We start from the raw sequence: 25,752 nt of genomic DNA on the forward strand, positions 1-25,752 counted from the left end.
GCAGCCTAAACAATCGATTTCAGAATCAATGACACGACTCGATTTTCAGAAAAAGCTTCAGCGATCTGCGAAATGTCAGTTTATTAAAATGTCCGTATGTGTAGAGTTAATATAATTAGTAGACTTTGTCATGAGTGTACGTATCAGTCGCTTAATTTATCGGAGAATCAATGGACCAATAGGTTGATCACGTTCCGCTCCGCGTTCGATTGGCTGGGTCTATTCTAAAATGGCGCTGTAAGAGCGCAGGTTTGTTTTCCATGGGTGTAAAGTATGTTTAAGTGCATTAACAGGACAGCCCAGTGTTCCAGATACCTCCAGTCAGCAGGCAACGGTTTCTGTTTCGATCAAGGTTTTAGGTGAGTGTTGCCACCCAAAGGCCGAAACTCTTTAAACCACGGAAGTATTTGCCACGACACGCAGCTGGGTAGTTAGCATCAGAGCTTACGTTAGCAGCTTGGGCTGTTAAAGCCGGTTTGTTGACCGGCTAGCATCACCGGTTAGCTTTGTTAGCTAAATGCTTTGCGTGCGGCTTGCCTATATAACTGGGTTATAGTAATAGTTTACTTTACAACAGATTGCGTTTTTGTATGTTAGCATCAAGCTAAACAATCTGATCCCACTGCCACCATGACGCACGTTATCTTCCCTTTTATCTTTTTTTTTGATAAATGAAGCTAACGCTAGTGTCCTTCCTGTGAGTGGGATTAATGTCCTCTTGCTAGCGAGCTACCAACGCTAATCTCCACTGGGCTCGATGAGAAGCACCAATATGGGTCATTTTAATTCACTATATAACAGGGAATTGAGAATTGTACGCATTTTTGGCCAAACATTTCTACAAACCTAGTCAGGCTATAGCATGTTCTTCATTTTAGTCGTGCCTCTATGTAAATATACAAACTGTTCGAAAATGTTATTTAGCTGTATTTCTGAAACCGTTCCCCACAAGTGTATTTGCAGCTGTAAATAAATGGCTTAATTGTATTCCTTTACAAAATGGGCTACATCAAACATTCAACAACAGCACCGTCTCTCACAGTGATGTTACCGGCTGCATGTCATTGTTGCGCTGTGTCCTGAATGTCGCCGTCTACCTCACTTCTGACCTGAAGGTAGTGTCTCCCCAATTCTCCCCAGTTGGCTTTTTATCAGGTACACTTAAACACTGGGATCAGGGAAGCAGCTGTCATAAAACCTCAATATGAAATTGGTTATTTTTCACAAAGCTTGAGAGGTATATAAAATGTTTCAAAGAATTCAGGGCACGCAACTGCAAAGACCATAATGTGAGGCAAGATTGTGTAGTCTGATGAGACCAAAGAAGTTATTTGGTTGTAAACTGCAGAGGTACATGTGGGAGAGATATCATTTCCAAAGTCAAACCCAGTGGAGGCTCACTCAGGTTTTTTTTTTTTTGGGGGGGGGGGGGTTGTTTTCATTTGGCACTTGAACTGTGCATACATTCTAAGGAAGAATGAAAGCAGACCAGTATCAACAGATATTCAAATCAAAGCCTCTTCTCGTCAATCAGAAAATGGCAGCGCATCCGTCAACAAGGAAATGGTCCAGAGCGCGATGCAAAGTCAACTCAGGAACGGGTTAAAAAGAATGAGGTTTTTTCATGCCCTTCCTTGTCTCCAGACTTGAATGTGGACATTCTTCATGAAGTTAGGATTTTTAGTAGCAGTGCTGTGTCCAACAGCATTACATTTAGCTTGGTGATCTAAGTGAACTGCTGACTGACCAATATATCCCTGTATGTACAAGACGCACAATATTTTTCTTTAAGGTTTTCAGAAATATACCTGGATGTCACTTGTAATTATTTGGACCCAAAGCAGGGTGCATCTGGTTTCCCTCGGCTCTCATATCTCATTCGGCCATCATGTTAGGTTTGATCAGAGTGAGGACATAAAACAGGAACATGGCTATCTGCATTCATCTTTTGACTGTTTCCTCCACTACAGGCTGGTGTCATCCTTACCACTCAGAATGACTGACCCGGCTGTGCAGAGGGTGGTTAGAGACATAATTCGCTCTCCAGAAGACAAACGGGTTTACAGGGCCCTGGAGTTTACCAATGGCCTGAAGGCCATGCTCATCAGTGACCCAACCACAGATAAATCCTCAGCTGCTTTGGATGTTCACATAGGTGAGATATTGTCTTGCCAGCAAGTGGCTTTCGTCCCCATGGGGACCTGTATTTTACTGGTTTAGGGCATAGAAGTGGAATACAATGGGACTATCTTGCCCCATAGTCTGTTATGATCATCAACTTAATATAAAAATTCCTTCAAAGAAATTTATTTTACAGATAATAATCGCATGTGCAGAGTGAAACCAATGCTGGTAATATTCTTTTCTGTGCTTTGACCACTGCTGCCAATTGTTCCTGTTGCTCTGAATGACAATGTAAACAAATTATTACCGTCTACCTCTCATTTAGAGTTAAAACTACTAATTTGCAAAAACTTTGTTATGATTTAACATGTAACTCTCCTCAGATTAAGCCATAGTATGTTGAAAGGAGGGAGTAGTGATTCAATTCTCAACACTACAAGCTAAAATGTGTTTGTGGACAGATGTTTCATAGTTGAAGAGGTACTGATAATTTTGATTAGTACATCTTTCAGAGTAGTAAATTGCATACACTTCATTATTTAAGTCTCATGTTAAAGAATAAAAAGATTACTGAAATGACAATTATAACAACTATTGTTGTACACCCTGAATCTTTTTGGCTCTTTCCTTTCTTCCCCACTCTGGTTGACCAGCTCGTCAATCTCTGACACGTATCTGTTAACATTAATGAGCAAATTGATATAGCTTGATTACATTTTTTTTGTGATAATTTCTCTTGAATTCACAGGTTCATTATCGGACCCAGGGAATATCTCGGGCCTGGCACACTTCTGTGAGCACATGCTCTTCCTGGGAACAGAGAAGTATCCCAAGGAGAATGAGTACAGCCAGTTCCTCAGCGAGCATGCAGGCAGCTCCAATGCCTTTACTAGTGGAGAGCATACCAACTATTACTTTGATGTGTCCCATGAGCACCTGGAAGGCGCACTTGATAGGTACGTTCCTGTAATTTTAATGGGATTGCTTATTCGTTGTCCTTCCTTAAATGTAAGCCTTAATTAGCAAACCTGAAAGTAACTTTTAGACAGCTGATCAGTCTCACTCCACTCCACTTACATAGAGGAGACCTTTGTTCAATTAAAGTACTTGACATCAGTTTGTTGAAGTTAGGCTTGGGGAACCTGTCAAGAGCCATTTCAATTTGTGTAACATCCGCCAAGGTCTATACTAAATAATTGAACTTACATCACACTAACCTCTCTGATGAGAGGACTGTAACTGTTCATTTATGAGGGGTTTGATGTCAAATGATAGTGTTGATGAGACCAGAGAGAAACTATAAATATTTTGTGGATTCCTTCAGACCTTTTTTACAATAACTAACACGTTTTACTTTGTCTGGTTTTAGCAACTCTGTCCACTCTACTCAAAGTCTTACAAAACAAGTGTTTACCTCTGCCAAGACAGTTATGTTTTCAGCCCTGTGTGTGTTTGCTCTTGGTTTGTATGTTTATAAGCAAGATTACGCAAAATCTACTGAAGGATTTCCACAAAACTGGGTTTGACAACAAAACTATTGGGTCAGCTTGCCTTTCTGCCAGAAAAGTTTGACCTGTGCTACATGTGTGTTAAGTTCACCCTGACCAAGAGTTTTTTTTACGTGTCTGGTATCCTTTTTTTAAAGTTATTTATGAATTTTGTTATGTTCCTGTTTAAAGTCTTTCAGGGATGCAGGATGTCTCACACACCTGGTCTTAGTGGTTGTATCAGTATACAATTCTTCCCATGGGAGCCGAGTTGTTAATTCAAGAGCGCTGCCAGGTCATTGTCTGTCCGTCTTTGGTTACCAGATCCTGTTTCATTATGCTCAATTTTGTAACCATCAGCACTAGTTCCTACCCCCCTCAAACTAGAAACCTCAGGCACAGGGTGAGACTGATGTCCCCGGCCTTGCTGGGGAGCAGAGCTCACCACCCCAGTCAGCTGTGGTGAGAGGACAGTCAGGTGGTGTCAGAATTGAACCTATAGGGATAAGGTTACCTACTTATAAATGAATGATAGTCTAGCAAGCACCTGTGTCTGTAGCACAGGCTAATTTTTCCTCTGTGCCAGTGAATTGCGAAGGCCATCTGGATGCTAGTGTGGTGGGAAAGAACATTACAGTGTTATGAAATATTGATGATTGTCCCTCTTTGAAAATAGAGCAGCAATATGTCTGAAAGAATAATTTGTCATCTACGGTTTGAATTATGTTAACCATACTTATTATTATTATTATTATTATTATAATAATAATAATCAGTAACTCTAGACATTTGATAATTTAAAATAATGTGATTTTTTTATACCCATCATGTTATGTAAGTCGTAATACAACCCCAACCCAATACTAAATGCAAACACCTAAAGTGTAGTTCATGTTTCAGAATAACATTCATGATGTGATTGTTATGCGAGGAGTCTTAACAGATTTATCATCCAGCTGGGACGGCAACATTTTAGTTCAACAAGGATTTTTGTCTGGACCTTGAACAATATGCCATCTGTTGCTTAAATCTACAACAGCAACTGATCTGTGGTGTGGCTTTAAAACATTCAAATTGTCTGTGTTCTTATCACTTAGAATTTACATGGCAGTTGCTCACACTTAATGTTCATGCAAATTTTGTTTTTCCCCATTACAGACTATATATTTTTCTGTTTCTTAAAATTGTACTGTGCACAAAACACATACGCACTTATACACAGACGACCTTCATTTATCCCTGAATAGCATTTGGTTACCAAGTGCACATCTTTTATCGTTGAAAGTTACAAATCCCTGGCTCTTTCATTGTAAATGTAAATGGTGATTCTACATACTGTAATGTGTTATGTTGAATTAGTTGTCATTTTTTTATCTATGTAGGTTTGCCCAGTTCTTCCTCTGTCCACTGTTCGATGAGAGCTGTAAGGACAGAGAGGTGAATGCTGTGGACTCTGAACATGAGAAGAACCTAATGAATGATGCCTGGAGGCTGTTTCAGCTGGAGAAGGCCACTGGCAACCCTAACCACCCCTTCAGTAAATTTGGAACAGGTAGAAACTCCATTCCCACCATTGCGCGTTACATTAATCACTTATGTTATAGTAAGTCATCGTGTCAGTCTCTCTCTGTGGTTACACACCGAACACAATTGAGAACAATAAGTATTTAGAAACTAATAAAGTACTAAAGCGGTGTAATATATCTATATATATATGGTCCTATGAATATGTCTTATTAATCAGCATTTCCCACCAAATCCATTCATCTATGATTGTAATAAGTGTACACGCATGAAGGTCACCCTCACAAAGAGCAGATTTTGAGTGACCGGTTCACAGGCTAAACGGTTAAAGATTATCTCTGGCTTTACAGAAAGAACTGCATCACACTTACAACATAAGGACATGGTTTTCTAAAGCTATATGGGCAATAAATATATTGATCACAAAAATGTTCAGTTGACATTTAACTGTTGCAGTAAAGCTTCTCGTATCATGAAGGGAGCATACTGTATTTAACTGAATTGCCGGATTAGAGTAGCATTGGCGCGGAGTAGCTCCATGCTCAAAATAGCCACCTGATGGCAGTCTTGAATTATATCGTCTTTATTCCAGTTGAAAATAGAGGAGGATCAGACCGGCCCTGACAAGCTCTTAACTGACCATCATAATCTTCTCCACATTGAATCCTATTGATTGTCTCAAAGTTTCAACCAATGGCACCTGGCTTTCCTCAGAGGTTCTGCAGGCAAGCAGCTTGTTCATATACTTTAAAGACCATTTTCACTTTGAAGCCATAAAATGAAAATAAAAAAGTGATCATAAAAGTGAATCATAGTCATAGTGATCCTAATCCCTTAGCCTTTCAGGTACTCTGCCTAAACCACTCACATGTTTGTAATGCAGCAATGAATAAAATCTTATTCCAAAAGGAGGCGTATTCATTATTTCACCCTTTTCAGTGATCGTCACCTGTCCTTCTTTATAATACATTTAAGGAAGTGTCATTCGGCACTGGTCATATTTTTTAATCTTTTCATTTAAACAAGGTTTTTAATTGAAGTTGAACTATGAAGAATAATGTAGTTGCAAGGATTCAAAGATAGATTATTGTTGTTCTTTTCATGAAGTAGTGGCATTTAAAATCAAAACAAAGCATATACTCACTCAAAATATATCCCTTATTTCTCCTACAGGTAACAAGTTGACCCTTGAGACCAGACCATGTAAAGAAGGGATCGATATCCGTCAGGAGCTCCTGCAGTTTCACTCCATGTATTACTCCTCTAACCTCATGGGATTGTGTGTGTTAGGGAGAGGTAAGTGTTCATGACTCATAATTAACATTTAAATTGAGCAAAAACATCACTTGGCTTAACAGTACTCGAGACATTAAAGGGAAACAAACAATACATGTCCCATATGACTTGGTGCATTGGGCAAGAACCATAGAATTTTATATATTTTTTTTAATTAAGTTTAAAACTCGTGAAGCCATTTTGGCTGTTTATTCTTGGAAACAATCGTTATGAAAAAGAAGCTTCTACCTAATTCTGGTTGTGTTAATTCCTAAAGGTTTGTCCACATGTTCTATGCCCTACAGCTGATCATAATGTATCTTTACTGCCTGTTTATCTATACTGAACATTGTGGGATGATATATTTATTTTCTCATCTCTCTCTCCTCCTTCTAGCCTTTCACGCTTCTTACTCGTAGTAATCCCTTATCGTGAAAACCTCTGCTTCCTTTGTGGTAGAAGTACAACAACCTCTTCCTGTTAAGACATTTACAAACACTAGTGATGTAACATAGCAAAAAGAAAAAGTTAACAGCCTAAATGTTTCACAAATGGTTTCAATAGCTTTCTAATTACACCATTAAATACGATAAGCCTATGTAAGGATGCATCAATCAATATCATCAATTATATATTCTCATCAGCTTCTGTTCATCATTTATTGTTAAAATAAATTATTGCTGACAGACTGATGTGAGCATTCTGGAAATGAGTAATAATTATGAAACAGCTTTAGAAGTTTTTATTTAAGTAGATGAGGGCATTCAAAGTCAAATCTTCTGCTAAACAGTTAAACTGGATCATCTTGTCCTTCTTGGTTACCTACAGAATCATTAGATGATTTGACCTCCATGGTGGTGAAGCTGTTTGCAGAAGTGGAAAACAAGAACGTGCCTGTGCCAGAATTCCCCGAGCATCCCTTCCAGGAAGAACACCTCAGAGTGAGCTGCTTAACTTATCCCCCCAGGATTTATTCAACTTTATACCAAAGAAGTTATGTAATTTCCCAAGCAACTTGATTTAATGTTCTTTGTGTTCTGTCATAGCAATTCTACAATGTGGTGCCTATCAAAGACATCCGGAACCTTTATGTGACCTTCCCCATACCGGACCTACAGAAGTACTACAAGTCTAACCCTGGACATTATCTAGGACATCTGATTGGCCATGAAGGACCTGGAAGTTTGTTGTCTGAGCTAAAATCTAAAGGTAAGATGATACGTAAAGCAACCAGATAATGACAGACATGTTTGGAGCATTAAGGGATTGTAATAAGTTGAAAGTTATCTTTTTCAAAAGGAAAATTTAAAATGGAATTAAAACAAAAATGAGAATTTACCATTTTACTTTGTGTAGTTCCCATTTTATGGAAAAACCCTAAAATAGAGTAATTACCCAAGAAAGTATACTTTTCTAATTCATAATCCAGAATTTTTTTTATGTCAAAATATACTATCAAGCATATGCAGAGATTTCAATTTTCACCATATAATGAATTTAATAATTATAATGCTAAAAGTGATCAATTTGATTTATGATTTTTAGGTTGGGTGAACACGCTTGTCGGAGGGCAAAAAGAAGGAGCCAGAGGATTCATGTTCTTTATCATCAATGTGGACTTGACTGAAGAGGGCCTTTGTAAGTAACACACCTGACTCTACATGTTTGTAAATATTTTCCTGCACATGGTTGTGATTATTTGTTAATGAGGCTATTCATTGGTAAAGAACATTAATCTGTGTGTTGATGCAGTGCACGTTGAGGACATCATCTTCCACATGTTCCAATACGTCCAGAAGCTGCGTACAGAGGGGCCTCAGGAGTGGGTGTTTGATGAGTGCAAGGTAATGAATGTTCTCTACCCAGTGACAAGAGTTCAGGTGGAGGGTCACGACAAACTGGACCCACTTAGTTCTGGTTAGCTGAGACACTAATAAAGCAGCAGAGACACTGACAGCTGAGATTGATGGATTCAAACCTGTCAGTTACATTCATCATCTTCTCTGCCGTGTCTCTCTATGCCATATAAATGAAGCTGCATTATATACATCTATTATACTGCATTGTAAAATCTTTCTGTGCAGTTCTTTCCGTCTAGAACCTGGTTAGACATTTATGAAGATTTTATCTGTGTCATGACTTTGCCTGTTTCAACCTCTAAATCTGTCTCTCACTCTGTAGGATTTAAACAAAGTGGCCTTCAGGTTCAAGGACAAGGAACGACCCCGAGGTTACACTTCCAAAGTGGCTGGCTTACTACATGTAGGTCCCCTCTCCATCTGTAAAGGCTGTTTCCATGGCAACACAATGCAGCTCATGGCGTCTGTACCTGCTCTCGTCATTAGGCTGCGTGCTCCTCAAGTTGACTGCATTGAGAAAATGAAGATTTTGCAGAGTCACAGTCAGGATTAGTTAAAGCTTTTGTTTTTATTTATTATTTCATAGTTTCTGCAGATTGTCTCCTCAAGGCTCATGTACTGTTTTTTACCAATTCACTGTCACTTGCAAAATTAATGAAACCTACAACTAAAATGATAGATTGATTCTCACCTCCATTGGCGGTTGAATCATTCAAATATTTTAGCTTTAAAGAAAATAAGAATTGATATCTCTGTCGTTGCCTCAAATTTGTTACTATTTATTTCCTCACCTTTCGCTATACAGTGCTATCAACTGTCGGCTCTGTGTTTCAGTACTACCCCCTTGAAGAGGTTCTAGCAGCAGAGTACCTTTTGGAGGAATTCAGACCAGATCTGATCCAGATGGTGCTGGATAAGCTGAGACCAGAACATGTCAGGTCAGTGTGAGCACATCAGTCTCAGGTCAGTTTCAGAACCACTGAGGGACGCTGTCAATATATAAGTATAAAATGTTTTTTTTGTTTTGTTTTTGAGGCATGCTCAACCGAAGAGTGTTGACACTTTAGCCCGAATGAAATTTTTCACCTTTAATAATATAATATATATAAGTGGGAGTGGACGGGTTTACTGGTGGGACCTCAATTCCGCAGCTCAACTCCCTGAACGTTACTGTGCACATTCTAGCTCTAAATGATGTCTCCAGCACAAGATGGCTGCACCCGTGTTAGATATATTTTGGCTTCATTATTTGAAGTGGGAGCAAGTACAGCCATGTCATCCATCTTTGTGTACAATCATTGCACAGATCACAATCTACACCATCACGCTTGCATTGAGTCATCATAGGTTGTTTAATAAGTAGTTATCTACTGTTGCTATTTTTTTTATTGTATAAATGTTTAGGTTACCAGTGAAGCACAAACTCCAAATGCAGGACACTGAGGGCTCCAGTCTTTCGTATAGGAATTCTAAATATGTCTTGACAGTTTGAGGCAAACATGTGTTCAAATGGAACTCTAATAGCAAACCACTTTCATCTCATATTGTGGAGTAGTGGCGTACAAACAGTATCTAATATGCTTGGTAAGAGATGTATTTGTATCATGTTATGTGACATGGTTTTCTTTCTTTTTTATTTTCCAGGGTTGCGGTGGTGTCAAAGTCTTTTGAAGGGCAAACAGACAAGACAGAAGAATGGTATGGCACACACTACAAACAGGAGGCCATCACTGAAGAGACCATCAAGGTGATCAATGAAGTCATTGTGGAGTCTGTTCTTCTTATTTGGTGTGGTTGTATGACTGCTGTGGAAGTCCTAAGAGACGCTGCTTGCTCAATGTTTTCCTGTCTTTCAGAAATGGGAAGAGGCAGACCTCAACGGCAAGTTCAAATTACCGATGAAAAACGAGTTCATCCCAACCAACTTCGAGATCTACCCTCTCGAGAAAGACTCTCCATCAGTACCCACTTTAATCAAGGCAAGATTTGAAAAGCTGCTCTCTCACCAAAGTATTGTTATTTTCCTTACCTCAAGACAAAGTCGCTGCTGCACTGATATAGTTATAAATCTCTTTCATATGGTGATAATGTTTTTCCTTGTGATCAAGAGATACTGTTGAATTCATTCGTTTTACTTGAAGAACAGCACACATATTCCCTTTTGTGAAAGAAAGACAAGATAAGAGCCGCTGTCTTTTTCTATTAGTACTTGCATACCAAATTTGTAATCGGTTAATATCAAACTAACATGTTGTCCATAGTCTGAGCTTTTGCTGGCATTTCCATGGACCCCCGTGCAAATGCTGTGAATGTTAAATGAATCCAAAAATGATAACTGCCTGCTTGTGGTGTTTCTTACAGGACACTGCCATGAGCAAGGTGTGGTTCAAACAGGATGACAAATTCTTCCTGCCCAAGGCTTGTCTGAACTTTGAGTTCTTCAGGTGAGTCAATAACTATGAACCTGTGTAACTCACCTAGCACCAAGCCCTATGTCAATGCAAATCACATTTAGTTTGGTAAAACTAAACACCTTCCAACCTTTTAAGTAATGGAAAGGAAAAAAATCACTCCGCGAGATGTCACAACAGGATTTCACTCGAAGATGAATAGTTTTGCACCAACTGTTCAGTTTTCATATAATTAACTTTGAGCTTCCAAACACAATCTTACTTTGGAGGTTTCCTCCCCTGTTCATATGTCTGTATTTTGGCAGATAACACTCTATTTACACAGTATTAGTCCATTAGACTGTAATTAATCTGTTTTCACCATATCTGTAATAAGCTGCCAAACCGAATCTTCAGGGCATTGTGAAAACTGTACTAACATACTGTGGCATTACACCCTTTAATAACTGCAGCTAATTGTTTGTTTATTTGTAAACTCATGTACTGTACTTGTGTTCTCTTCAGCTCTTACCATGAGACAATGAAGAGACTAGTATCTCTATGCTCTGTTTCTGTGCTTTGTTTAACCACTGCCATTTCCTCTACAGCCCGTTTGCATATGTGGACCCATTGCATTGTAACATGGCATATTTATACCTGGAGCTCCTCAAGGACTCCCTCAACGAGTATGCATATGCAGCCGAGCTAGCTGGTTTGAACTATGACCTCCAAAATACCGTCTATGGGATGTATGTAAGTATTCAGAAAGGCCTTCCCAGTGCCCACACACCACATCCCGACCTTACGTCCCCTACTCATCACCTCAGACTGAGCTGCTGTGGCTCAGCCAGGCCACAGGTCATTTGAAGCTGTTTACCTGGTCAGATTGGAAGGTTATCCTTCACAATCAGATGAATGGAAATACAGTTTCAGAAAACCACTTATTTGTATTATCAAAGTCATTCTCAATTTGAGACATGTGGTAACTCTCACCTATATTGCTTAAGAAAAATGCAAATAATTTACAAAACTTTCTGACCTAGACCTGGTTGGTCTCAATGAAGGCTCTGTTCAGTCTGCGTCTTGTTTGTCATTCCTCATTATTCCCATCTCACCCATGTTCCATGAAACCTCATCATCTGAGGAGGTTTTTATTCTCTCACACTTTTGGGTTATCAGAGGTAATTGCATACTTGCAGTTAACACCATGAAGTATTTAAATATGGTGATTTATTTTGTAATTGGGCTTGCGAGTCATCTCTAGAGGAGTTTGTGCCTGTCAGGACAGACAGCTGGTCACAAGGCTGCATATACATACTCTTATTATCATTCTTCTTATACTTGTTTTCTTTCCCCCTCTGGTTGGCGACCCCTCATTCCCAACATTTTATCTGTTCTTTTTTTCCCTCCCATTAGTCGCTACCTATACACAGATCCTCTGCACTGCAACATGACCTACTTGTTACTCAGGTTACTGAAGGATGATTTAAAAGAGTATACATATGCAGCCCGCCTGGCCGGGCTGGTGTATGGCGTAGCCTCAGGGATGAATGCCATCCTCGTAAGTAAGCTGTTTGAATTTTGGAGGGAAGTGGGGCACCAGTAAATGGTTTGTTCTGCGGCTGCTGGAAAGTGGAACTGGCTTGGTGGTCTGCGCTCTATTTGAACATGAGCAGTGCTGTGTGTCGTTTGTGCAACCTGCGAGATTTACTAGAATCTGTGATTGCTGCTGTTGTATCTCAAATTAAATGTTACTGTACGATAGGTATCCTATTATATACTTTTTCTTAACTAGACAACTCAAATTAACAAGGCTTTAATTTCTAACATGAGCCTATATGAAATTAATTTATTTTTGAGATTATTTAAAGCACTGGCTTTTTATTTTATAGCCTTGAAAATAATGTGAGAAATGTGTTCAGGGTAATGTCTTTAGGACACATATAATAAAGTCAGAAGATGCAGATGCAGATATTTTCAGTAACATTTCTGCTGTTAGTGCAGAAAAGATGATGGAAGTGAATGTGTAACCAGGAGGTTCGATGGACATGGTTAGCTGCGATGGTTACATAAGTTTACGTGTATAGCTTTGTGCCTGTGTGTCAGGGATTTAGTGTTCCATAGCAAATTAGCAACCTGCTCACGTATGACTGATTTGCGGTGGTGGTGCTTTGGTTTTTTCTAACTTCTAACTAACACTCTGCATCCTTTTTTTATATGACCAAGTAACCTGCATTTTTTTTTTTAAGCTACTCCCAGTAAATTTCTGATTGCGTTGTGCCCTCCGGCACTGTTCTTCAACACACTGTAGATGTGTGATTGTGTTTGGCTGATTTGAGTCAGCAGTATCGGTGTAGCTGGCTGACCTCTCTTCAAGGTTAATGATGTTAGAAGAGATTACTTTTAACAGGTGTCACCTCTGGGGCTTAGCGACGCAGAAGCGTGGAATGGGATGAGTATGAGAGGGAGCATTGCCATGTAGTTGCAAGTTTTTGCTGAATCATGGAAGGGCCATAAGGTTTGAATTACATTGCAAAGTGAAAGCTTTAAATAACCTTCACTGTTCTCAATTTGTAAGATATATATTTGCACAAGAAAACGTCATCTTCCTGAGAGATGACAGTGAAATATGTTACCAGAGATGATGAAGTGATTCTTCCTAATTTAAATCAATCTTCTTATACATATATTTAATCATTCTGTGACATTTCATATTTGTTAATGCACAAACACGCCAAACTATACAATAAGTATGTTAAATACTTTCACTCATTAAATTAAAGTGGAATGTCAGTGTTTATTAACCGTACTGGTTTATGAACTGTAGTGAAGTTGACTCATCGATAGATGGGGGATTTTGTTGAAACTCATTTGTTCTGCCAGAAACCAAAGCACTAATGTACACATTATAAATGGATCCCTCAAAACTTAAAATAAACAAGTGAAGCTTCAGTTTGCTCTGTCACACACTGATCACCTTATCTAGCATCACCTTATCTCTGTGTTGTTGATAACGTACCATGTGTCCTCTGTCCATGTCTGCTGCAGCTGTCCGTTAAAGGTTACAATGACAAACAGCACATCCTGCTGAAGAAGATCATTGAGAAAATGGCCAACTTCGAGATAGACGAGAGGCGCTTTGACATCATCAAAGAAGCGGTAAGGTCTGACTGCAGCGCATCATCATCATCATCATCATACAAGTTTATGATGACTCATGGTTGAGGAAAAATCTCTTTCACCAGTTCACTGAACATCTTTTGAATCTTTATTTTTCCTTCCAACACAAGAGCAGTGATGTAGCATTAGAAGTTCTTTTGACTCTTTCAGTCTCTGGTGTTAAACTATCTTGACCGTCTCTCTCTCTTTCCCTGCAGTACATGAGGTCTTTGAATAACTTCAGAGCCGAGCAGCCTCACCAGCACGCCATGTACTACCTCCGCCTACTAATGACTGAGGTTGCGTGGACCAAAGATGAGCTCAGAGAGGCCCTGGATGGTGAGACACTGTTCTTAATCGCTCTCTTTCTCTCTTTAGTGCTCGTCTTTAAGACCCAGTCCTTATTCCTTCAATCTCATTTTTCACTTTGTGCTCATTAGCACCTTTTCTACTATGGGCCAACTGAAATTCGCATAGTTAATCCCTTTAGTGAGGATTGAACTGAACAAATGAAGATTGGCCTATATAGCTGGTTGGTAGAACGAGTTTGTTAGTGAATAGGTAGCAAGAGGTAAGAAGGAGTTAGGATAAAGTTTGAGGTGTTTGGTGTTCAGTCCTTCACTCCTCCTCCTCGTCCTTTGAATCCTCATTTGAATGCTAAGGCTGATTTCCAGCAGATGCCTCCCTGGCTGCAGTCCTTCCTCTTTGCAGTGCCAGTTTGAAACCTGAAGGGAGGATTGTTATGTTTTTACAACAGAGCTTAAACACCTTATCCCTGGATTCACATGAGACTCGATTAACCTGAAGGGTCAAAGCCTTAAGCCCCGGCAACACGGCCTCCAATTACCAAGGCTTGTTCTCTTGTCAGTGTCCCCACACTCACACGTCCTCTGTCTGGGATCTTTGGAACAGTTTCTCTTGCTTTTGTGTGTTGGTGCAGCTATGGACAAAGAATAAATTATATAAATCGTGTCTGCGTGTGTATCCATGTTGTAGCTCATCCTTGTGAATGTAGGTAAGACTTAGCTTGAATTCAGATTGGCCAGCCCACATTGAGACAGACTGGATTTTGTGTGCATGTGTAACTAAATGCTTTGGGTGTTTGTTGTTCCAGGTTTGCATGACAATCTATCACGTGACCCTGTTTATGTCTGTGACCGAGATGCTGTACAGTGAAATTGCCACACAGCATTTATTTACCTTTTTTTACAGATTCAGTATTGATAGCAGCTTCTGAAATCGCTCTTTGATTAATTGCTGTTGTGTGTGATCTGTTTTCCAGATGTAACGCTCCCACGCCTCAAGGCCTTCATACCTCAGCTGTTGTCACGGTTACATATTGAAACCCTTCTCCACGGAAACATCACCAAGGAGGTTTGTCTGGAGTTATTTTTTTTTTTGCGGCAGATGAGTGAACTTGACTTTTGTGACACTTTGTCTCTTTTTCTATCTAAAGCTCAGTAAAAGTTCAGTGAAGCAGCATGACAATGTATTTTACATTTTTTTGAAAAGCCCACTCAGAGCTCAGACCTGAAGCCCTTAAGATGCTGTGGAAAGAGTTCAGAGCCGTTTATATTACATGTCTTCAAAATATGAATCAGCTGAAGTAGTTCTGCAGGAAAATTGTCTTTTTTTTTCTCAGGAAAAGCCCCATTACTTACTATCATAAAAAGTGGAAGACTTTTGAGTGTCCACACTGTTTGGGATTAACCAAACTAAGTTGTACCTTGTTTTTAGAAACATACAATGCTGTGGTCCTGTTCGAAAAGATTTGTTTCAAGCCCTAAGCACAGCAAATATAATGACATTCACTGCCTTTGTGTTATGGTACCTGTAGTAGCCCCAGTAGACAATGGATCACAATTCCTGCTAATGAAACAAACCATCTGCTTAGAAAGTTGATGAAGGGGGAACATATCCAGTGAATATCAATCTACCCTCACTGAGTATTAGTGTTGGTTGAGAGCAGTGTAATGCCCACATATACCATCAATTTGCTTTACAAGGGGGAAAGGTTCAATGTCAAGCAAACTTAATTCTGGTCTTGTAGAGCTCAGAGATTAATGCAACCTGTCATGCTGGAAGCAATTAAGGATAATGTACATAGTGAATCTAACAAAAAAGGAGCCAGCTTACGGGAAACCGTGCACAGTAATTGAATTGTAAAACTTTTATTGTACGATTTTATCTTGAAAATACTGTTAAAGTTTTTGTGGACTAAAGTGTATTTTCTCTCTCCCCAGTCTGCTCTTGGCATGATGCAAATGTTGGAGGACAAGCTCATTGAGCACGCTCACACGAAGCCCCTCCTCCCGAGCCAACTGATTCGCTACAGAGAGTTGCAGGTTCCAGACGGTAGGTCCTGTACTCCCACACACACCGCTCTTATTCATCAGCGGCCAGTCATGTCGGTCTCCATAGCGACTACGCCGAAGAGTTCTTACCCAGTGCCTCTGCCCTCGTCATCAGTGACGCCTTCTTACGTTTGTTAAGACTTGATTAAATTCAATATCCCTCGTTCCCAAAAGAGGAACCTGAGTAGAAACGAACGTCATCCGGCAAAGTACACACACAGCCTCCTCTACGCACTACAGAGATGACCGCTGACATGCAAAGCCAAGCACCTGTGCGACCCGTCTGATTACATTAGGAAACTTGAGTGATGTGGAGAGGGAAAGCAGAGCCGTGCAGGGCCACCCGGACACATCCTGTGTGTCACCGAGGGATTTTCCAGGTTTGGCTCCAGGCTGCCAGTCAGACACAGAGCAGGGGCACAAGAGAAGGACGAAAAGGACGTAAACACAAAATTGGCTTAAGAAATGACTGGCTGGTTGTCCTTAAAACACATTACTCTCAGAGCTGAAAGCTTTGGAGCAGTAAGTTCAAATTAACCTGCAGGCGTTTATACAGGGATCTCTGTGAGAGCACGTGATCTTAAATGAATCATTTGACTTTTTAATACAAGGACTAACGCCTTGGCCAATCTGGCTTGGGGGGGGGCAGCATCTGACGGCTGCATCGCTGATCTGCTGTGACTTCTGCACGTCTGGAGTGTGTCTGCAGTGAAGCTGCTACGTGAGGTTTCTCCTCTGACTACTTCCTTGAATAGAAATAGGTCTGTGCTCAACTAAATACCAGGACTCTACGGTACGAAACCCTGACACATTCGACAGACTTCGGTAAAAGATCATTTTCACTGTCTATGTTTCTGTGAACCACGAACGATACACAGAGAAAATAGGACCCGTCCGTGTGGCAGATTTAACCCGATAATACAGGGGCTGAAACGATAACCAAGAGGTTCAGCGACACCCCCCTGAGTGGCCTGGGTTCAACTCTAGAAAATAGATTACTCGACCACTTATGTTCTTAAAGTCTTCTTTTACCTTAGCAAAGACTCAACAACCTGGCATATCTTTTAAATGCACAGAAAATGAATGATTGGGTACTTGACACAGTTCGTACTTGACAAGCAATTGTGCAGTTTTATTGTATAGTGTTTCATGGTTGTTGTTTATGCCACACTGACAGCGTGACGCTTCACTTTTGTGCTTTGAACAATCAAAGTTGTCATCTATTCCTTATTGTGTTTTCTAAGTGAACCTTAGTGCGAAGTTAGTAGAAGAATGCGAGGGGAAGTTTTTAAAGTCTGTGCACACACGACGCTTCCTGAGTGCAGGGCCGCAGTGCTCAGTCAGCATGTGCATAAAGCTACCTGCATTACCCAGCCTTAACTTCTCTTTCATTCAAAGTGAGCTTGATCACACTGGACTCAAACAAACTGAAGCAGAGCGTAAAAGAAGCTGGTTTTCCCCATGGATGAATGGAGGGCTCCTCAGCAAGCATATTTCAAGTACAGATAAAAGGCTGGAGGAGGCCAATTTGGAGCCACTCAGCAAAAAAAGCACAATGTTGGTATTCAGCAGAACATCTCCGCCTTTCTGAAGAGTCTCCCCACTGTCCTCCTTCTGAACCTCTACTGTTTTACACTCAATCAGTGCCTCAAGCAAAGTGCCCAGGCTTGGCTGGCTGTGTATCTATAACAGCAACAGCTCATCACTTGTGCAAGGTATTTTACTTAGACTTAATGATGTAGTTATTTTCGACACACTCTTTTTTTTTTTCAAAGGGGAATGGATTGTATCGATGTGTGTATCCGAGCCGGTGAAATACATTTGCATTCTTATCTCAGATGATGGATCATTGTGGATTTTGGTTTCTACTTTAGCTCGCTGACTGCATTACATGCTAAGTGTAGTTATCAACATATCTCACCAGGGTGCAGTCATGTTTGAAAGAATTCTTTGAACATTTACAGGCTTTATAATCTAAATTAAATCTACACACACAAAGCAGAAATAAATTAAAGTGTTTGTTATCTTCTTCTGTCTTCCATAACCTCCTTCATTATCTGGGTTATGTTAAACTGAGCGGCACAAGACAGGGGAGGGTTTTTTAAATTATGAAAGCGTTTAGATTTAAATGACTTGAAACTTTTCTTAACTACCTCAGTGACTGTGGCAAAGAGACGTCTACATAAAAAAAATGCATGGATTCACTTTCAGTTGTGTTGCTTTCTGTAGTCTTGGGACAATTATTAAAAAGTGAGCTGTGTTTTTCATAAGACGAGAATATCAGCACAGCAGTAAATGCTCCCATGAACACATTTTACCTCCCAGGAAAGCAGGCACTGGCCTTTCTTCTGACAGAGACACCACACATATACCGGCACTGAAAGGTCACCTGACAGGTCATGTTAGATGGTGCATGTTTCCCCCGAAACTTCACCTACATTCATTTTTTTCTGGGAACATCGACTGGTGTGTGGACATTCTTGTCTTTTGATTTTTGTAACTTCTGCCCAGCACCCAGTGTTAATCAAGTTCGGATGTTCTGTTTTTTTTTTTGTATACCTTGTGAAAGTTTGGTTCCCAGCTCAGGAGCCCTGCTTTTTTTATCTGCATCAGTAATTCATTTCTAAGTGAATATGTTTGCATCTTCTGATTGATGATACTGAAAGAGACGACCCACTTTCTCTTGTTCCTCTCAGGTGGCTGGTACGTTTATCAGCAGAGGAACGAGGTGCACAACAATTGCGGCATTGAGATCTACTACCAGACAGACATGCAGTCGACCCGTGACAACATGCAGCTGGAGCTGTTCTGTCAGATCATCTCCGAGCCCTGCTTCAACACACTGAGAACCAAAGAACAGCTGGGTGAGTCCGAAAATATCATGTCCAACATTTCGTCTATTGGATTTTCCAACCTACTTTTCAAGTCACGCAGATGCAAGAAAAACTGCTGGGACTAAGTGAATTTGGGCGTTTTTCTTAGAGGATTTTAATTTTAATCTGATGATGGTTCAAAATTTTAGGAACGAGTGGATTGTGGCTCGGAACCACATTTCCTTGGCAGCTGTTCTATAATAATAGTCGCAGACCTAATGTGATTATCAAGATAAAACGAAAGAAGGTGCTAAGAAATAAGTGAGGACCACACTTCACTAAATCCTTCCTGTAAAATGCTTCAATCTAAACACGTATACGGTTCATGTCTGTTAGTGGTTGTGAAATCCAGAGTTCGGAACCAAATTACCTTTGAGCAGTTTTCTCTTCGCAAACCAAATTGTCTACCTGCTGAGGTTTAACATATCTTCCTTGTCTCCACCCCCACAGGATACATTGTGTTCAGTGGGCCGCGGCGGGCGAACGGCGTTCAAGGGCTGCGCTTTATCATCCAGTCGGAGAAAGCGCCGCACTACCTAGAGAGCCGCGTGGAGGCCTTCCTCTGCACCATGGAGAAGGCTGTCGAGGAGATGAATGATGAAGCCTTTCAGAAACACATCCAGGCCCTGGCCATCCGCCGCCTGGACAAGCCCAAGAAGCTGTCCGCTGAGTGCGCCAAGTACTGGGGAGAGATCATCTCTCAGCAGTATAATTTTGACAGAGGTGAGGTCCTCGTCATGTCACCGCTCACTGTAGCATTTTTAAAAAACCCTCTCCAGATCTACCAGCTGTTCTGAAGGGCTTGTGTTGCATACAAAGCCAGACGTACTGTAAGTTCTGTGGTTCTCTGTATTTTGGTCCGTCCCAGAGGTGAGCCCGATGTTGCTTAGCCGATTGTGCAAGTTTGGATCGATTAAAGCCCGTAATAATCTGCTGCCGTAGCACACCTCTCTGTTGCAGCGCTCTCCTGAGTGCAGTAATGGATTGTAATGGGCCTGAATCACTAGTAATCTGCCTAAAGCCCTGAGTGATGGCAACACTGAGCGGCTGCCTAAGGGGGAGGTTGTGATTACTGATACTAGGAGCGGCGCAGGAGGGCTGGGTGGGCGGCTGGCGCTCAACGCCAAGGGCACAGAAAAACATCCAGCACACATCATCACTCAGGGGCAGCAGACGTTTATTAGACTTTTTATTTAGAGACAGTCTTCTCTGTGAATTTCCTTCCTTGTGCAGCTCAGAACTTGGAGACAATATAACAAATAAAGTCAAACAATAAACGAAATATAAAATTAAAAATTAACTTGACAACATCCTGATATCAGAGCTTTTCATAAGCAACTAAGTCGGAACAGCAATTTAAAGTGAGTGTTTTAGACACACATTATTTTGCAGCAATAACAGCTTTGACCTAAAATAAAACTGCTTTCACTTTAAAAAACTTTAAAATAGCAGTTTGACAATTTATTTTTTTCTATGTCCATTTTATTTCATTATTTATCCACTTATTTCCTACCTTATGTTATTTTACTTAAACCTTTTTACCATGTGCTTTTATGCAAGGAAGGGTAGGATGGGATTGTAGAAGGGCATTGGTTGATTGAATCTTATGAAACAATAACAAACAGTACTCATTTAAAAAGACATATGTGTTTAAAATAGACCTCATGTGAAGTCCAGGCTATTTCCTCTGGCTGAGCAGTGATGTGTCTTGAACAGATTTATGCTGACACTTGTGTTTCCCTTGTCCTGTTGCAGATAACGTTGAAGTGGCGTATCTGAAGACTTTGACAAAAGAAAACATCATGGAGTTCTACAGAGTAAGTAGTTCAACCCTCTGTCACATGATGGATCTTCTTTTGACTACATGTGACAGTGGGAGACACGTCCCTGTCCTCTACTTGTCTTCTCACTCAGTCCCCTCCTGAACTTGTGGACAGGGTATTGTACTCAGACTTAATGATTTTTCTAGTTTTCGACTCACTCAATGTTGCAAACAGGAATGGCTTCTATCGATGCATGTTTCTGTTGCATAAATGTTGCTCTTATGCGCAACAGATTCCGAGTTACAGGTACACAGATTAAAGAGTGAAAGACAAGTCCTCATGTGAGTCTTGACTGTCCAGTGAACATGTGGAGAATCGTGCTGCAAGTAGAGCCTCATGCTGTTTTACACTGGAAAAAACATCAAGTTAGAGTTTGGTTCATTTGGAAACTGTGACAGAACAAATTAGAATATGGTGGAGCCATCTGCCTTGATGGGGATATGTACGCTCAGACCACTCTTCTAATTTTACAGTCATTTTTACCTGAACATAGTTGTATAAACCAACCCCATCATGTCAGGGGCAGCTCAGACTCTTCAGATGTCTATTTAAACCTCTTGTTAAATATCTTTAATCCTTATTCTCACTTGTTGTGAGAGGACAGTAAAAACCAGAAACAACACCCAGATCTGAGTCTGAGAGTTTTAGCTTATTATTTCAAATGGAGATACCAACATCATTTTGAAGGGAATGAACATAAAATGGCTCCCTGGGTGCAGTTGTTGCTCAGAGCGCCACCATTTTATCTGAGCCTTAGATTCTGATTATGTTTTGACCTAAATCGTGGGACCTTGCTGTCGTGGTTAACGCTGTACCGACTGCAGAGATGCTGTTAAGAGGCAGCTACCTGATTTACCACAATAACCCGACGTTTATGACCTGAGCATGAACTGTTTCACAGATCTATAAATCCCTCCACACACTGAGACGCTTTATTTAACCCTCTGATCAAACGGTTTCTGTAAATCCGAGAGAAGGATCAGTTGCTACAAAGTGTTTCAGTAGCTTCTTTTCAGATGACACTGATATTAGACCCATTTTACTGTCCAGTCATGCTTTACCTCCCTGATACACATGATCAGGGTTGTATTGGTCAGCTGTACTGTCTGAATGATATCTCTCATATCACTGTTACTCAGCACTGACTGCATGATGGGTACGTGTGTGTGTGTGCGTGTGCGTGTGCGTGCGTGCGTGCGTGCGTCCGTCCGTCCGTCCGTCCACATGCACACATCGTTTTACTGGACTCAGTGTTCCCCCCCAGCTTTCATCTCCCTCCCTGCTTCTATTCATAGCCGTGGAGGTGACACTGACACGGGGCGCTCTCAGCGTATCAGCCCCCGTAATGACAGCCAGCCTGTTTCAGGAGGATAAAGGGCCGAAGACGTGCGGCCGCTGAAAGAATTGGCATTATCTCCGCCCGGCAGAAACCATTCCAGGCCCCATGCAGAATAAACCTAATGCATTTCTAATGTCATATCGGCTGCGATCACTCTCCCCCCCACCCATGTTTTTTGGTCAGCAGAGCCGACGCTGTGTGACTGCAGATGAGCCAAATCTCCACTCTGGTATAATCCTACATCCAGAGACAGTGATGAGGCCCGACTGCGGAGCTGAGTCTCCACAGGACTGTCACAACTCATCCCAGACTGGGGGAGAAAAACACGGCCATGTGGGCCACACTTTACCAGAGTTTTGAACCCAAAAATACACCAAAATTAGTGGGTATACACCAGTTTATTAAACACAGGTCAACATGCTAAATGGAAATCGACTCCTTTCCTGTTGCCAGCGGAGGAGTAAGCCTCTTTTTCTTTTCTGGTGCGTCTTGTTCAACGTCACGCTTTCACCTCCCGGTCTTGCCAGTGGAAAAAGGGCTTCAGTCTTTAACGAATTACTTTTACTCAAATGTGTGGTTCTAGTAATGATGCGGTCGTCATTTAACAAAGCCGTTCCAATGTTTCCCGTCTCCTTCCCGCTCATCAACTCACCTGTCTGTCTGTGTCTCTGCAGGAACGACTGACTATCGAAGCCCCGAAGAGACACAAGGTGTCTGTGCACGTCCTGTCCAGAGAGATGGACTCCTGTGAGTGCCTGTAGACGTGCTGGTCAGATTGGATTCAGTCAGGTTTACCTTGACGTCAACCTTACAGTGTGTGTGTGTGTGTGTTCTCCAGGTCCCGTAGTGGGAGAGTTCCCGGCTCAGAATGATGTCAACCTTGCTCCTGCTCCTTCTCTGCCACAGGTAACAGTCAAGTTCTGTGTTTGTGCTCCGTCAAGCCTTCTGAACTAATGTGACAGGACATCAGTGAACTGCACACAGCACGTCCAGGCTTATTAAACACTAACTGCTTTGTACAAGAGGACGGAAACTAGATCCTTTAAAGAACTAGTCCTGCTCCGTGTGGACAGAAGTTTGTGCAGAGGTATAATGTGATAATGCCAGTCATCGTACCAGACCCTGTGTTTTTAGCAATAGTCTGTTTGTCAAATCACCTGAAAAAAGCCTAAACTAACAATGTATGGATTTCATTAACATGTTAGTAACACGAGTGACATGTTTCATCATCACCATGGACTCACTGTTTATTTAGACTCAGTCCCACATCCACACCCTGAACAACATTAGATCACACTGTTTAAATATGCAGGTAAATGTTTCTGAACAACTGCACCACGTCCTGCTGTTTGAGTAAAGTTAGTTCAAATCCAGTTTTTGAAACATTAAAATCTACATTTACTGTACGACCTGAGGGTTTTCACACCCTATAGTATGAACCAAGCTTCATGTCTTAGTTGTTAAATGTGATCCAGATAGTTTTGGTTTCACATTGTAGTTTCAGTTGCGAACAAAAGACTTTGGTACGATATATGCACCTATACTTGACACTGATTGGTTCGTAGAGCGACGTGCTCTGTTTAAACAGGGAACATGAATGAACCATTTCATTGCTGCTCTAGTATAACTATGGTGTTACTATTAGCATCACCAACTAAAGGTACAATACTTAAGACGAGCACAATATATAATCAGAGGTGAGGACAGGCAATCCCGCACGCTGCTTCCATTTCTTTTCAACTTCTGAACTGTCCACAAAGATTTTTCGATCTGCAAGCGAACAGAGCCATTATTTAATTTGTCTTTTAAACTGCGTCTAAACTCAAAACTTCTACTTTAAGATGAAGTGATAGATGCTGAGTGAAAAAGAACCAAAAACATAATGTGTGCAGCTGCTGTAACAGACTCGAGCAAACTCACTCGTCCTCCCAAGTTAGAAAGTGCTCGTCGTAGTTGCCATAGAAACAATGTGCTTACAGCTCTTAGTCAGGTGTGTCGGTCTGACCTGCTGTTTGTTTGTTTGTTTGTTTGTTTACAGCCCACGTTGGTTGAGAACATGACGGAGTTCAAGAGGAGCCTCCCTCTGTTCCCGCTCGTCAAACCTCACATCAACTTCATGGCTGCTAAGCTGTGAGCGAGGCCTGCAGGTGGACACGCAGACGGGGCGGCGGCGGGGGGGAGGGCGCCTGCTCTGTTCATCACACCCCCGCTCCTTCCCATCAGGAAGACTTTAATCTGACTGAGCCTGCATGTGTGTGTGTGTGTGTGTGTGTGTATGTGTGTGTGTTTGGCTGGGTGCATGTGAGTGCGTGTGGGTGGACGGGTGTGGCAGGCCGGAACCACTACAAGAAAAACCAACGCGTGTATTTGAATCACAAACAACCGTGGTCGTCGACGTAGCTGCGATTTAGAATTCACGCCAGACCCACCAACATGTTCAAGCCTCTGAAAGGAGCCACGACACTCACGCGCATCACGACACTGTGTAGGTCCTAGAGGAAATAGAAAAAAGCTAAAACAAAAAAAGATGAGGGCCAGATCCCCTTTTTAAAGAATGTGTACTGCAGAAGCTTCACACTAGGAGGTAATTTTATTTAAATAATAATTTGAGAGTGCGCTTCGAGAAGGGAGAGCGGGGGTATTGTGATTATGTGCAGGCGGACGACAGTAGCTCCATGAAGGTCTTTTCTCTTTTTACGTTTGCCATATAACCCCTCGGAGGCTCCAAGTCGCTCCTGAAAACGTTATCTCAAAAGACGCACTCGGTTGAACAGAACATTTTGTTCAACCTGAAGAATGTTTGCCTTATAATTCTACTTTTAATCCTCATAATATTTGACATTTCTTTGTTAGGAAACTGGTGAAATGTTGGGAACCTTTGAGGAGCTGTTTTAATTTCACAGAGAATCATACCTGTAAAAATAGTTTTTATTTTGTATTGCATTTTCCAGTAGTGTGTAATCCAGACATCTCAGGGTACATCCATGCTGTTTGTTTTGTTCTTTCTCATTGAATTTTTATTAGTGAAGAATTAAAATATAAAACACTTTTATCAGTCTGTCATCCACGGTCGTGCTTTTGTTCACTTCACTCGAGCTGCTTTCAGACGTTCTCTGTAAGAACCGAGGTGAGAACGCAGCAGGAGATACTCCACAGGCTTCACGAGCGAGAGGGGCGTTCAAGACATTTGTAATTGAAGGAAAACAAATAATAAGATGAAAAGTGGAGACACAGATGAAGGGCGGAGACCCGGCGTCTGTGCTGTAAAACAAAAACACGTGATATCTGCGTATCACCTCAACACTGGCGATTTGTCTTGTCTGAAAACAGCTTAAATGCGATTAGTTATACTTTGTAAAGTTAAAAGCTGCTGCAGAAACGAAGTGCACTATTATTATATTTTTCATTTTCTCCTCCATTCTGTTTTGCTCTGTGAGAAAAATGATTCTCACACTGTCTGCAGGTGAGACCTTGTGCAGCTTGTGCCTTTCCAGGGAGGTATCACTCACTGTGTGGCTGCACTGAGCTGCGCTTGGTCTGATCCA

At 41.2% G+C, this 25,752-nt stretch overlaps 1 protein-coding gene across 2 annotated transcripts; it reads left to right on the forward strand.

Moving 5' to 3' along the window:
- The first annotated feature begins 230 nt into the window (after positions 1-230).
- Positions 231-25,265, forward strand: ide (insulin-degrading enzyme). Of its 2 annotated transcripts, none has more exons than XM_062400452.1 (25): positions 231-359; positions 1,971-2,155; positions 2,873-3,080; positions 4,994-5,163; positions 6,309-6,431; positions 7,239-7,351; positions 7,457-7,619; positions 7,956-8,048; positions 8,163-8,254; positions 8,592-8,672; positions 9,104-9,207; positions 9,914-10,016; positions 10,126-10,248; positions 10,631-10,713; positions 11,268-11,412; positions 13,708-13,818; positions 14,037-14,157; positions 15,101-15,192; positions 16,062-16,173; positions 18,869-19,036; positions 19,496-19,768; positions 20,801-20,862; positions 22,882-22,954; positions 23,046-23,113; positions 24,246-25,265. In XM_062400452.1, the coding sequence occupies exons 1-25, from the start codon at positions 274-276 to the stop codon at positions 24,339-24,341; spliced, it is 3,048 nt and encodes a 1,015-aa protein (XP_062256436.1). In that variant the 5' UTR covers positions 231-273; the 3' UTR covers positions 24,342-25,265. The 2 variants fall into 2 exon arrangements, with proteins under 2 accessions (XP_062256436.1, XP_062256437.1); XM_062400453.1 differs by lacking the exon at positions 11,268-11,412 and adding an exon at positions 12,076-12,220.
- Positions 25,266-25,752: the final 487 nt, after the last annotated feature.

The sequence above is a fragment of the Platichthys flesus genome, chromosome 12 (genome assembly GCF_949316205.1).
Source record: "Platichthys flesus chromosome 12, fPlaFle2.1, whole genome shotgun sequence".
NCBI lineage: Eukaryota > Metazoa > Chordata > Actinopteri > Pleuronectiformes > Pleuronectidae > Platichthys > Platichthys flesus.